This window comes from Solanum pennellii, chromosome 1, assembly GCF_001406875.1.
Source record: "Solanum pennellii chromosome 1, SPENNV200".
Taxonomy (NCBI): domain Eukaryota; kingdom Viridiplantae; phylum Streptophyta; class Magnoliopsida; order Solanales; family Solanaceae; genus Solanum; species Solanum pennellii.
This window is the reverse complement of record NC_028637.1, coordinates 73,925,772-73,942,176: the sequence shown is the minus strand read 5'-3', so window position 1 is coordinate 73,942,176 and position 16,405 is coordinate 73,925,772. Positions and strand designations below refer to the sequence as shown.

The 16,405-nt window shown below is 34.6% G+C and overlaps 1 protein-coding gene across 1 annotated transcript in view; it reads right to left on the bottom strand.

Annotated features, from left to right (window-relative positions):
- Positions 1-3,753: 3,753 nt before the first annotated feature.
- LOC107023026 (zinc-finger homeodomain protein 4-like) overlaps positions 3,754-16,405 on the bottom strand; it is a 17,284-nt gene continuing 4,632 nt past the window's right edge. Inside the window, 2 exon segments of the mRNA XM_015223588.1 lie at positions 3,754-3,793; positions 3,795-4,148. Coding sequence (XP_015079074.1) covers positions 3,754-3,793; positions 3,795-4,148 — 394 coding nt within the window.

Below are 16,405 nucleotides of genomic sequence, written 5' to 3'. Positions count from 1 at the left end.
TATATATATATATATATATTACTATTTTTTTTTCTTTGAATTGGAGTACTATGTATTTTATATATATTATATATGAATTAATGATTTATGTGAAAATATACTTCTCGTATATGTACTAGATGATTTTAAGTTTAAATGCTTGGATAAATCAATCTCTTACAAAAAGAATTTTTATGTTTAATTGCTGCCAAAATTCACGCATATTATATTATATTTTTTTATATTTTTTTCACATTTCTGTCCATTTCCATCCCATCATCTCTTTTGAAAAATTTTGATTTTTTCTCTTTCATAGGGATCCATCCCCATTCATACTGAAGAACACGGTCAATACTTTCTTTTTAGGTCCCTCAATTTTACCTATTTTGCCTTCATCTCCATTTCAGTTTCTGTTTTCGCGTCACGTTGTTCTTCTCAAATTTTTTCTAAGCTTCGCCAAACGTCTCATTGAGTATTATGGTATTGGATCATCAATGATAACATGAGAATATCTATCGCGATGCTGAAGAAATAATTAAATATCTATATAAAATTATAATTTCAATATTTAAAAGTACCTTAAACCTAAAAAAAAAATTATTATTTCTACAAATGATGTTAAATAAAATAATGGATCTGTAATTTCAACAAGTATCATGGTTAAGATGACTAACAAAATGGATGGCAATGAAAAACAGCTTAGATGAAATATTCAAGGTTTTTGGAGCACCAATTGAATATATTCACTATAACAATCAAGTACATAACATTTAGATCGAGCATCATAGTTATACCAACACTCAAGATATTTCACAACAAAATGCTTCTTGTTGTTAGAAGCCATGAGAAAGAGAAAAATTAATTAAAGTGGAGTTATCTAGGAAACAAGTCTTGCAGTGAGGTGTCTGCTTACTATAGTTGCATGACATGTATCAATTGCCATTTGAAAATAATTAATAAATGTTTATTGACCAACATAACGTGGATTTAATATATCTTTAAACTTTAATTATTAAATACTTATTTGACCAACTTAACTTGAATTGTATGTATCTTTGGAGTTTATTTCAAGTCAAATATGAATGTGTCTCAATGAAACCTAAAGGGTTAAAGTATAGACAGCTTTAAAGTATGATCGAAATCTCAGAGACATATCTTAATTTAACTAGATTCGTATTACCCTTGAACTCATTTTTTAAATGTACTTTCGTGCAACTTTATGCTAACTTACACCTAACATGATTGCACTTTGTTGAGGCGACATTGTCCAAGAAATTGTCCATATGTCATTAAAGTTTTCAAGAGGACTAATATATAAATTAATGGTCATGTATCATTTTTTATTGGTCATTATATAATTAATTAGAACATATTTATTGATATTGAATCTTATATATATTAAATTATTTTCACTTCTTTCTTTGTAAAATACTTATTCCCCTCTTAAACTTTTTTGCCCTTTCATTAAATTATTTTCTTTTTGAATAATTTTCAAAATTTTATTTGTAATTTTTTAAAAAAATTAGTTTCTTAAAAACTTTCCTTTAATTTAACATTAATTTAATATTTTATTTGACTTTCTTTACTTATTTTGATATTCATCTTAAATTGACCAATTTTAAATACAAGATATTTAAAATTTAATTTCATATTTTTTATGTACAGTAGCTGTCCAAATTCACATATATTATAACATGTATTTTAGTTAATTAAATTTTATGTGTCGATAGTGTTAGAAGAAATGCTAAATCGATTGTGTAGTGGGTGATAGAAGCTGAAACTTGTTTAAGTTATAAAATGATGTGCTTTGTTGTTCAATTTTGCACTTGTCTAGCTTTATAACTTCGGCTTTACCAAAAAATTATATTCAAGTTGGCTGAAATGAGATTTTCTCTATCATTAAAATCATGGATAATATTGAAGATGCGATTAATTTCACATATATCTAAATAAGTCAATGGAGTAACTGGTTCGTTTTTTTTTTTGCTAATCATACATCTTCAAGTGGACATAACACATTTCGTTTCTCCTTCCAAGAACTATTATGAGAAGTAAAGGGACTAGTTCAATTTGACAAATAACAATTTCCAGAAATTAAAAAGAGACACGATGTGAATAATTTCACTATATCACGTTTAATGTTACTTCGTTTGTGTTACCCATATCAAATATTATCATCACCGTTATCAATATTCATATATTTTTTCTTATCATATTCCATTTTTTCTAATTTTTGTCACCTATCACCAAGTACAACCAAACCCATATTATTGTCATCACCACCAAATTAAAAAACTGTAAAATTCCTATAACAAAATCAAAAAAGAAAAAAAAAGATTGAACTCCTTTAACAAAAGTAAAAAAAATTCCAAATCATAAAAAACTTTGCTATATTGAATTAGTTATTGTGTTCAAAGATAAACAATCGTTACAATTGAAAACAAGAAGAAGCTACTAAAAACCCAAATAGAGAGCACGAGACATTTTTTTATATATATAAAAGAATCTTGATTTTCTCATCAGCTTTATTAAAATAAATTCAATTTGTTATGAATTTCAGCTAGTTAGACTTCTTCTTTTGTGAAGAATATCAGGCTTCAAATGGAGGAACGCAAAGCCTAAATTGAATTTAAATATATGTCTTTATTTTCCAAAAACACTTGAAGATTCACCGCAAATGGTGGCAGAAGCCAAATGGAGATATTTCAAGGGTGATTTATTAATCTCTTATGATCCCAAATAAGAATTTCGACATGAAGTTGATAGGCCCAACCCCTCTCCATCATCATCTAGGTTTTGTATGTCTAAACATCATAGCTTCAAAATTTTCAAGCTTAGAAAAATAAATTGAATTATTATTATTTTTCATTTATTTGGATTAATCTTACATAAAATTAACCTAATTTCGAATGAAAAGAAAAGTGTATTTTAAAGTTGTGATAAAAAAAATTAAAAACTGTAATGAAAACTAAAGAATGAAGAAGAAGACAATAATGAGTGCTGAGTGCGGTGTGAAGAAGAGAAGGATGGTAGAGTTTGAGAAGAAATGTTGAGGGTCGGGCATAAGGAAAATTTTGATTATTTTGATATTCTTTTAACACGTATGTTTATATTTTTTTTTTTATGTCATGTTAGTTTCAATAAATAAAGGGAAAATGCACAATTACCCCCTCAACCTATTCCCGAAATCCCAGAGACACACTTATACTATACTAAGGTCCTATTATCCCCCTGAACTTATTTTATAAGTAATTTTCTACCCGTTTTTAGCCTACGTGGCACTAGTTTGAAAAAAAAAAGTTAACCATCGTTGGGACCACAAAATAGTGCCACGTAGGCTAAAAAGGGGTAGAAGATTATTAATAAAATAAGTTCAGGGGGGTAATAGGACCTTAGTATAGTATAAGTGTGTCTCTGAGATTTCGGGCATAGGTTGAGGGGGTACTTGGGCATTATCCCATAAATAAATAAGTTCACCTTTAAGTAGCTAAAATGTGTGACACATAAGTACTCACCATGCTAATTAAACGTGTAATTGAATCTTCCGGACAAGTAAAGAAGAAAATCTATGTCTTTTCCTACTATCTGAAACATGTGATGTCATGTGAAAATTAAGACCTGAAATATTGTAAAAGAACAAATAAAAAAGAAAAGTAAGAAAATAAATTAAAACGGAAAACTTAATACTTTTATATTATTAAATTCTATAGATCGAAGACATGAGAAATAAGAAATAAAAATATTAAATAAGTAGAGAACACAGAAAGACTTATTTTAAGTAACTAATCCTTATTCCTTATATGCCCATTGTTTCTAAGGGCCTAATTCTGCGTCTGGTGTTGTTAATCCAATTCTTCAATAATTTGGGATTGATGTCAATTTCATAACAAAAGGGGATAACTTGTTCATAGCTCTTTGTCCATTCCCATCTCATGATCTTGTTTGCAAAAATCCAAATCCTCTCTCTTTGGTAAGGATTCAACCTCATTCTCTTTGAAGAAGACGAACAATCATTATACTTTATTTTCAACTTCCTCATTATTATCTCTCCTCCATTTATCTCCATCTTTGTCTCCACATCATTGTTGTTCTTCTCAGACATTTCACAAAGTTGTGCCCTAGGTCTCATTGTATATTGTGGTGATGGATCATCAATGATAACAAGGGAATTACATGTTTTTAAGTTGAATATATGATTAATTACTTATATAAAAAATTATAAATTCTAGATCTAAAATTTCTTTGACGTTTTAAGTAAGAAAGGAACCAAAACGATCAATTTTCTTCTCTTGTAGTTTAGTAAACAAAATTTTTCCTTTAAATGTGTAGTTCTATAATCTTTAAGTTGACGGAAAACTTTGCTCACTTGTAGTGCCTCAACTCGAGTTTCTGCTGTAGGATTTGATACATCTCCTCCTAGATGGAACCGGTGTCGTCGTCCTCGAAGAGGACTAAGACTAGCCTCTTAGCATTCATCATTACGTTCATAGGTTAAGAATGCGGAAAATTGTAAACTTTTCGTCTACACTACTTTATGAGGTTTACTTAGACCTCTCGCTAACTCATAATATATTCATACTGAGTATAGATAGACCCGTCGTATAAGAAGATTACATAGTCTTCTACTTTTATGGCACATATATATAAAAGATACATAACATAGTCTCAAAATGGATTTCGTATATCATAACGATCTAAACAAGAGTATAACCATTGGGCATATGCTATACATCAATACAATAAAAGCCACATATAGGCTATACAATTATAGTACTCCAATGAAAGAAAATGAACAAAGTGTTTTTAAGACTAATCAACATCCAATGCTAGAAAATGGTATTGCCCTCGAAGTGGTGAGGACCTACTAAACTTGGAGAATGAGAATCCAAGTCTTCTTCAAATAACCGCAATCTCCTCAACGGACGGAACCTAAAATATTTGGGACAAAAGGGAGAAGTGGCGTTAGCACATCACTTGTATTAAGTATGGGCACATATTCACACACAACATAGAAATCATGCTTAAAATGGACATTTCATTAAAGCATGCTAATTTACTTTGAAAAGCCTTATGCACATTCAAGAACCAATACAATTCAATAGCACATATTCATTACGTCAAGACCATGTATATCACAAGACAAACAATACGAAGTCTAGTCAAGTCAACATACACATCAACATAATTGAGCACAAATCAAGACAAATCTATCATCAAGTTATAATATCAACAAGCATGAATAAGACCTATAACATCATAACAAAGCAAGACTGTTACTCATGAACCCTCATTAAGTCCACTAGTGCAATGACTAAGTAAGACCCCATAACCTCACTCAATCAAATAAACCCATTAATAACTATAAGCAAAGTCCAACTTCACATACTACATCATTAAAAGTAACCATCATCATACTTTAACAATATAGACCACCATATGTTCATAAGTAAAATTAATATCACATAGTGTCATTAACACGTAAGATCAACATATACATATCATTTACATTCATAATCATATAAGCACATAAAAACATCCTTCTAAGACTTTCCTCAAGGCTAACTAGTGCAATGTATATGTAGAGTCTCATACCCCTACCTAGACAAAGATAAACCTCTTAGGTTATCCTAGTTAGAGTTAACTTTATCCTTAATTTTACCTTTTGGGAACATCTTGCCTTAACCGACATAGACCACATGAGCTAATGTGGAATCCGGTGTCATGGAACCCTACTCAAAAAGAAGGAGGACTACTTGCCAAGGTAGTACCAAAACATGAACATATCATCTTTGTGGATCCACTAGCTAGTATTCCTATGGGGCCAACATAGTTCAAGAACTCGGAGATGTATTTGGGAACCTCTTTATGATACATGCATTATATCCTCCAATCTCATGAGTACATTAGTGATCCTACCTTCCCTATGTTGGAAGGGACATTCCTCACTTCTACTTCACTCGATGCTAAGATAGAGTCCCTTTTGAAATGTCTTTAAGCCTTTATTAATCATCATAGCTTAATTTTAAGGCAGTCCATGCACAAATTAGAATAGATACAACAAGTCTAACAATCAATACATTCATCAATTCCCATCAAGTTATAAGTAAGATCCAAGATTTGGAGAATTTGAGGAAAGGGACATGATCCACACGAATTTCCCATAATTATCATAAATTACTCAACAATATATACTTATTTAGTCATAGGCAATCACAATTAATCATAAACAATCATAAATTTCAAGTTTAAAGGGAAACCCATTATAATTGGAAAAACCCTTCGAATTGGGTGATTTAGAAATCAGCTTTGAAAGTACCTCTTGTGGAAAGGAATCCGAAGAGTGAAGAACCCATACTTTAATGAAGATTAATCCACGAAATTGAAGTGAAATTCAAGTGAAGAACCCATACTTTCTTCCTCTTTTAGGGAGAGAGATAGTAGACATAGATGAGAGCTTTTGGGTTTTGTTTTGGAAATTTGGTTTTCATGAGTGAAAAATGACTTAAAACTTACCCTAAGTCAATATATAGTCACACCCTAAATCAACCAAAAGACCCCTCACTTAAATGGGTTTTTTTATGAAGTCAAAGCTTAAAGTACGATTTCAACGAATTTGGGAAATGGTCGTGCGCCGCGGGGTCAATTTCACATTTTATTTTTGAAATACGGGTTGAGGCAGTGGACATCGTGGAGTGCACATGTCGCGAGACAAATTTTTTCACCCCACGTGTCAGTTGCGAGTCGCGCAGTGACCTTCAATTCTAAGTTGCCGCAAGCTGCTTTGGCAGCTTGCTCGCCAAGGTTTGGGTCCTTGAGTCCTTGGGGAGTCGTTACTAGATGTTTGGACCCTGTGTATTATATTTTACCTATTTAAACTCTTTTTACTAGTTTTAGATTTCATATGAACCTCTCAAACTTTCACCAAACATAGAGACGTCAACTAGATCGATTTAGCTAGTTTCCGGACGTCATGAACATTTCTTGACTCTAAAACATCCTAAATGGTTATAAACATTATTTGAGTCTTAGAAACATGGTTAATAATTTTAATTCATTATGTGAGGCTCTAGCTTGTGTCATGGACTTTCAGAGTGCTACATTATCCCCCTTTAGGAACATTCGTCCCCGAATGACACTAAAATCTTTTGCAGGGAAAGGATAGACTCAATTCTAGAAGCCCACCAACAATCAATAGAAAATCATCATGAGTCACAGCTCATTGGAGTGCTTCACCACTCCATTCAACACATAATCATGGCATTTACACATAGCAACTAAAAACATCAATTTGTTCACATAAGATCTCCACATTACTACATGAGGAATTTCCTTCTCAACAACAACATGAATTCAACACAACATATAAAGTCACTTATACCAAAATTCTTTCATAACATATCAACATGCTCAATCTCATTTCATATAGGCAACATCACCAAATACACAAATAAGTGCAAATTGAGCAAAAGAGCATTTTCACATGAAACTTCATTTTAGCAAAAACCTTTATCATAAATATGCACATCTTTGCAAAACAAGTCAAATTCGATTTATTCATTACTTGATTAATAATTGGAACCACTAACTTTAATCAACAAAGGGATGAGGATAACGGGACTTCATGTCGGCTTCGGCCTCCCATGTTGCTCCCTCAACTAGGTGGTTCCTCCATAGGACTTTTACAGAGTCCACCTATTTGTCCTCAATTTCTTCACTTTACAATCAAGGATTTCCACCAGAACCTCTTCATAGGAGAGGTTCTCATCCAGACTTAGACCCTCAATGGGAAGAATGGACTCGGGATCACCGATGTAGTTCTTAACCATAGATACATGGAACACCGGATGAATCTAAGCTAGTTAACTAGGTAGTCTCAACTCGTATGCAACTTTTCCAACCCTTTATTAAATTTCATAGGGACCCACATATCGAGGAATCAACTTCCCTTTCATGCCAAATCTCACCACTCCTTTCACGGGTGAAATTTTTTGGTGAAATTTTTTAATACACCTGATCACCTTCTTCAAATTCTAAGTCCCTTCTCCTATGGTTGGCATAAGACTTTTGCCGACTGTAGGTTGTTTTCAGTCGGTTCCTTATCATATATACTTTCTCCAAAGTCTTATAAATCAATTTGGGACCAAAAAGTGAAGACTCACCCACTTCAAACCATCCAATTGGAGATCTACATCTCCTACCATACAAGGCTCAAAAGGAGCCATAGATATAGTAGAATGGTAACTATTATTAAAAGAGAACTCAACCAAAGGCAAATGTTTATCCCAATTTCCTTTGAATTCGATCACACAAGCTCTAAACATATCCTCAAGGGTAGTATGCTCCGTTTGACCATCCGTTTAGGGATGAAAAGCGGTGCTTAACTTCACCTTTGTACCCAACCTTTTTTGGAATGATCTCCAAAACCTAGATTTGAATTGTGCACCCCTATCCGATATGATGGATAACATAATACCACGGCGATACACAATCTCATCTATGAAGATCCTTGCATAATCCTCCGCCGAGTAAGTGGACTTGACAGGTATAAAATGTGCAGATTTGGTCCTTCTATCCACAACCACCCATATAGAGTAATGTTTCCTTTGTGTCCAAGGCAAACTTACCACGAAATCCATATTTATGATTTCCCACTTACAAGTGGGAACTTGGATTTCTTGAAGTAGACCATTTGGCTTTTGGTGCTCGGATTTGACTTCTTGGAAATTCGGACATTTTGCAACAAATTCCGCTATAACCTCTTTTAAGCCTTCCCACAAAAACACTTCTCTAAGGTCATGATACATCTTTGTAGAACCGAGATGAATCGAATAACGGGAACCATGAGCTTCCTCTAGTATCCGGTTCCTCAAATCATCCACATTGGGAACACACAACCTTCCTTGATACCTCAAGACACCATCCCCCCTAAGGAGAATCACTCATTAATTTTACCAAGAACCGATCCCTTTAAATCCATCAATGATTGATCAAGGTGGTGCTTAGACTTCATCTCAACCACCAAGGACGATTCAGAGTTATGATGGACCATAAAACCACCATTTGGAGAATCTTCCAATATAACACCCAAACAAGCCAACCTATGAACATCTTTCACTAGGTATTTCTTAGCTTCTTCTACATGAGATGCACTCCCCATGGTCATACGACTTAGAGCATCCGCAACCACATTGGCCTTGATGGGGTAGTTAAGAACACTCATGTCGTAATATTTCAACAATTGCAACCACCTTATTTATCAGAGATTCAACTGTTTTTTAATAAACACTTACTAAAGACTCTTGTGGTCAGTATATACATCCAAATGGACACCATAATAATGTCTCCTTATTTTCAAGGAAAATACCACGCCGCTAACTCAAGATCATGAGTTGAATAATTCTTCTCATTCAAGTTGTCTAGAAGCAAAAGTTTTACTTTCCCATGTTGCATAAACATACACCCCAAGCCCACTCGGGATGCATCACAATATACACCCTTGGTACCCTCCGGCAGAGTCAATACCAAAGCGAAGGTAATCCTCTCTTACAAGATTTGAAAGCTTCTTTCACTTGCCTCCGACCACTCAAATTTCACACTCTATTGGGTCAAGGAAGTCAAGGGAGACGCAATGGATGCAAAACCATCCACAAACCTTTTATAGTATCCCGCTAGACCCAAGAAACTCCTAATGTCGGTTGGAGTCAATGGCTTAGGCAATTTTTCACCGGCTCGATTTTCCTTTGATCAACCTCAACTCCCTCACTAGAGATGATATGACCCAGAAATGCCACCGACCTCAACCAAAACTCACATTTTCTATACTTGGAAAATAATTGGCGTTCCTTAAGTACTCTCAACACCACCTTCAAATGATCCATGTGTTCACAGTCATTTTTGGAATATACCAAGATGTCGTGAATGAAGACAATGACAAATGAATCTAGGTAACTTTGAAACACTCTATTCATGAGATCCATAAACGTCGTCGGGGCATTAGTGAGACCAAAGGAAATTACAAAGAACTCATTGTTACCATATCTAGTCCGAAATGTTATTTTTGGTATATCCTCACCTCTCACCCTAAGTTGGTGATACCCCGATCTCAAATCAATCTTAGAAAAGTAGTTTACCCCTTGGAGTTGATCAAACAAGTCATCAATCCGAGGGAGAGGATACTTGTTCTTAATAGTGACTTTATTGAGTTGGTGATAATCAATGCACATTGTAAGAATCCATCCTTCTTCTTCACAAAAAAAATTGGAGCACCCGATGGAAAAATACTAGGTCTATGAAGCCTTTGTCTAGTAAGTCCTTGAGTTGAGCCTTCAACTCTTTCAATTCGGCTGGAGCCATATGATAAAGAGGAATTCAAATGGTATTAGTATCCGGTAGCAAGTCAATACCAAAATCAATATCCCGTTCGGGAGGGATTCCAGGAATATCGTTAGGAAAGACCTCCAGAATTTCCCTTACTACGAGGACCGACTCAATGTGAGAATTTTCGGAGTCTAAATCTTTGACATTTACATATGATATAAACACCCTTTAGAGATCATCTTACAAGCCTTTAGACAAGAGATAATACGACCTCTAGGAGTGAAATTTCTCCCTTTCCACTCGAAGACGGGTTCATTTGGAAAATTGAGATTTACAATTCTTGTTCTACAATCAATGGAAGCAAAGCAATCATGCAACCAATCCATCCCAAAATTACATCAAAATCTACCATATCAAGTTCTACTAATTCAACATGAGTAACTCTATTGGGAAACATTATAAGACAATTTCTATATACCCTCCTTGCAATCACCGACTCACCCATCGGGCTGGACACCATAAAAGGTTCATTCAAGATATCGGGCAAAATATCAAACTTTCTAGCTATCAAGGGAGTAACAAGAGATAATGTAGCACCCGGATCAAGTAAAGCATACACATCAATACGGAAGACTTGTAACGTACCGATCACCACATTGGAAGAACTCTCTTGTTCACCCCTAGAGTGAAGTGCATAAAAGCGATTTTTCTTTGGAGCATCAACATTAGAACCACTAGTTTGAGCTTGCCCATTTCCTTTGTCTTGTCCCTTCCATTAGGGCAAGCCCTAATTTTGTGTCCACTCTTGCCACACCCAAAGCATTTGTTTGTCCCAACAAGGTAATCACCATAATGCATCTTGCCACACTTTCCACAAGTTGGCTTCTTGCTTGGTGAGCTTGTACCTCTTTCCTTTCGAGACTTAGGGTTAGACACCTTATCATCACGAGCCTTGGGAAATTTGGAAGGAACTTGATTGGAGAACCTCTTTTTGAACCTTGGTTTTGTCTTGGATATCAAGCCTACCCTATGAAGAACCACCATCATATGACCTTGCCCTATTAGTATCTCTACTCTTCTTATTAACCCTTGCCTCCTCCACTCATTGAGCATGAACCATGAAACGAGAAATATTCATATTACCATGTAGCACAGCCGAATGGCATTCTTCTTTCAAGTCATCGGACACTCCCATCACAAAGCGGCTCATCTCATCCCTCGGGTCGGAAACCAAAGAAAGAGCATATTTCGATAACTTAGTAAATTTCAAAGAGTTGTAAAGCATACGCATGCCTCCTTGATGAAGATTTATGAATTCTTCCACCTTAGCTTCCCTCTTTCCCCTTGGAAAGAACCTATTAAAAAAAACCTTCTTGAAAGTCTCCTATGTCATCGGACCACACCTCAAAGGCCCATTATCTCTCCATTGAATGTACCAAGTTTGGGTCACGTCCTTGAGTTGGTAGGTGGATAACTCAGCCTTTTCACTAGCAGTCAACCCCATAGCATATAGGATTTTGTAGACTTCATCAATGAACTCTTGGGGGTCTTCCTCCACTTTGGACCCATAGAAAGTAGGGGGATTCATCCTTGTGAAATCCCTCAAGCGGGATTCCATGGTGCTAACATGTTGGTTTCTCGGGGTACCATCTCCCGATTAGCTTGGGTTATCATGGCTTGAGCTTGAGTAGTGACGGCTTGTGCTTGAGTAGTAATGGATTGGGTAATTTGGAGAAAGGCTGCCCTTATATCCGTATCCGACAACGCCGGAGGATTGGTCGAAGCTTGATCATCATTAGCAACTTCTTCAAGAAGAGGATCTTGATTACCATAGGGAGGAACTCCCGCATTATCAATCTTTTCATCAAGTCTTCTTGCGGCTGCCCTTCGAGTATTCATACCTATAACCACCATACAAGGTTTAGGTGTAAGCACACATAAAGTAGACTCTAGAGGCACGACATTGAATTTCCAAGAAAATGAGAATTTTCTAAGCATCATATAGCTTGTCATTCATAAGTGTGGCGCGCTTCACAATTATGAATAAGAACCTACATAGACGTGGTTTAATGAGACATAAATCCTAAAGATATTCAATCTCTTGCTCAAATACCAAGTTTGTTACTTCCCAGAAGTACCCCCTAAACGCAACCGGCGTCGTCGTCCTCGAAGAGGACTAAGACTAGTCTCTTAGCATTCATCATTACATTTATAGGTTAAAAATGCGGAAAATTGAAAACTTTTTGTCTACACTACTTTATGAGGTTTACTTAGACCTCTTGCTTACACATAATATATTCATATCGAGTATACATAGACCCTTCGTATAAGAAGATTACATAGTCTTCTACTTTTATGGCACATATATATAAAAGATATATAATATAGTCTAAAAATGGATGTCTCATATCATAACCATCTAAACAAGAGTATAACCAATGGGCATAGCCAATACATCAATACACTAAAAGCCACATATAGGCTATATAATAATAGTACTCCAATGAAAAAAAATTAACAAAGTGTCTTTAAAACTAATCAACATCCAATTCTAGAAAATGGTATTGCCCTCGAAGTGGTGAGAGTCCTACCCAACTTGGAGAATGAGAATCCAAGTCTTCTTCAAATAATCGCAATCTCCTCAACAACCGGAACCTAAAATGTTTAGGACAAAAGGGAGAAATAGGGTTAGCACATCACTTGTACTAAGTATGGGTACATATGCACACACTATATTGAAATCATGCTAAAAAGGGACATTTCATTAAAGCATGTTAATTTACTTTGAAAAACTTTATGCAGATTCAAGAACCAATACAATTCAATAACACATATTCATTACGTCAAGACCATGTACATCACAAGACCGACAATACCAAGTCTAGTCAAGTCAACATGCAAATATGAACATAACTAAGCACATAATCAAGACAACTCTATCATCAAGTTATAATATCAATAAACATGCATAAGATTTCATAACATCATAACCAAAGCAAGACCATTACTCATGAACCTTCATTAAGTACACTAGAGCAATGACTAAGTAAGGCCCCATAACCTCACTCGATCAAGTAAACCCAATAAGAACTATAAGCAAAGCCCAACTTCACATACTACATAATTAAGAGTAACCATCATCATAATTTAACAATAGAGACCAACCACATATCCATAAGTGAAACTAATATCACATAGTGTCATTAACACGTAAGATCAACATTTACATATCATTTACATTCATAATCATATACGCACATAATAACATCCTTCTAAGACTTCCCTCAAGTTTAACTAGTTCAATGTATAGGTAGAGTCGCATACCCTACCTAGACTAAGCTAAATCTCTTAGGTTATCATAGTTAGACTTCACTTTATTCCTTCATTTTACCTTTTGGGAACATCTTTCCTTAACCGACATAGACCACATGAGCTAATATGGAATTCGGTGTGATGGAACCTACACAGAAATAAGGCGGACTTCTTGCCAAGATAGTACCGTAACATGAAATCTATGTGGATCCACTAGCTAGTATTCCTATTGGGGCAACATAGTTCAAAAACTAGGAGATGTAGTTGGGACCCTATTTATGTTGCATGCATTATGGTCTCCAATCTCATGAGTACATTAGTGATCCTATCTTTCCTATGTGGGAAGGGACACTCCTCACTTCTAGTTCACTCGGTGCTAACCTAGAGTCCCTTTCAAAATATCTTTAAGCCTTTATTAATTATCATAGCTTAATATAGGTCATAGGGTCTACCCTTTATATAGTCATTATAGCTCAATGGAATTGCATTAGTATTGTCCTTTCATTACAATTCACACATGTGAGGTTAGCACATTTACATAATCACATTATGACAAGGCACATAGGCAAATTCATCACCACCCTTATGTCATTACATCCTAGCCAACAACTCACAAGTCATAATTTAAGACATTCAAATTCAACTGCATATCAACCCTAATCAATCTGATCATAAGGTATACTTCAATTAACTTTATCACTAAACACAAGTAATCGTAATTGAAGTAAAGGATTGAGATCACAAGACTTACCCCAATATCTTTCACAAGCCATCATCATAGTCTTACCATCAACCAACAAATGTCATCCAATAATAAGTGTAGTAACATATGTCAATAGCAATTAATACAACGGAAAAGGGCCTAAAATACCCTTGAAGTATCAGAAATGGTACAAAATTACCCTCCATCCACCTATCGGCTCCAAAATACCCTTCTCATCCACCTATTGGCTCCAAAATACCATTCTCATTAACCACTTGTTTAACGATTTTAAATTTAAACTATTTAAATATTTTTTTAATTCACGACGCTCAACTATTTTTTGTAATTTAACTTATTAATATCATTTATTAACCAATCTATTACCCACCCATTACTAATTAAATCACACCCAATTAATAAACCCGCCCCATTACTCATGCACAACAGAAAAACTACTACCAATGAATGTTTCTAAAAAATTGAGGCGAAAATTCCTATAAAAGTACATTATCATACATTCAAGTCCTCAGTCAAAAATATATTATAATTCAAGTGTCTAAAAAAAAGTTACCGACAAACTTAAAAGTCTGACTATGTTCATCTTAACTATTCATTCACCCCAATTATGTGATGTTACTTAATAGATAATTTTTTTTAAAAAATAATATATTAAAGTTATAATATTTAAAATAAATAATAAATATCTATAAAATTATATCTAAAAAAGTGCACGAATTAATTCGAGAGGTGCTACTTCTTTACCTTTAATTTTAAATTTTGGATTCAAGCTTGAAAAAGAATCCTTGGAAGTGTCCTCCAAAATAAACGGCTCAATCTAAATTTAATTGGGGTTTCAATTCGGACTCAAATAATTTTGAATGTCATTTTCAGGAATCAGTAATTTCTTTGTGCTTTAGTAGTGTTTAAGGCGATTTTTATATTAGAAATGATATATTGATTGGGTGGAGCTTAATTAGTAATAGGTGGGTAGTGGGTTGATTTATAAATTAGTTTAATAAATTAAATTTTATTCAATAGTTGAGCGCCAAGTATTTTTAAAATATTTAAATAGTTTAAGTTTGAGACCGTTAAATAAATGGTCTATTTTGAACCCAAAGGTGGATGACAAGGGTATTTTGGAGCCAATAGTTGGGTGACAAGGGTATTTTGGAGCCAATAGGTGGATGGAGGGTAATTTTGTACCATTTTCAATACTTTGAGGGTATTTGAGGCCCTTTTCCGTTAATACAATAACTAAATCAATTGCATCATCACTATCCCAATTAACTTCAATTCGAAACCTAGGGTTAGGGGGAAAGGGTTCATAATGAATTCTTGAAGAAATAGATTCAATCCCAACGATACATTAACCTAGCCAGTCCATGCACGAATTATAATAGATACAACCAGTCTAACAATCAATACATTCATCAATTCCCATCAATTTATAAGCAAGATCCAAGATTTAGGGAAATTGAGGAAAGAACATAATATACACCAATTTCCAATATTTATCATCAATTACTCAATAATCTATACTTAATTAGTCATAGGCAATCACAATTAATCATAACCAATCATAAATTTCAAGTTTAGAATAAAACCTATTAGAATTGGAAAAACCCTTGGAATTGGGTTATTTAGAAATCAACTTTGAAAGGACCTCTTGGAGAAAGGAATCCAAGAGTGAAGAACTCATACCTTAACGAAGATTAATCCACTAAATTGAAGTGAAATAATAGAGAAATTGGCCTTCTTCTTCAAACTTTCTTCTTCCTTCAATGGAGGATTTAGGGAGAGAGAAAGTAGAGAGAGATAAGAGCTTTTGGGTTTTGCTTTGGGAATTTGGTTTTGGTGAGTGAAAAATGACTTAAGACCGACCCTTAGTGTAACGACCTATTTAGTCGTTTTGAGCAGTAGAGTTTATTCTGGTAATAACTGTCAGGGTCGACGGATTCCACGACGGACCGTCAAGGGGGTCTCGTTCCAAAACACTTAGATTCTGAAAATTTGGGTACTGAGATCGACTCTCTGAACTTCACGACGGAATGGCAGGACGGACCGTCGTTGGCACGACGGACCGTCACAAATCTT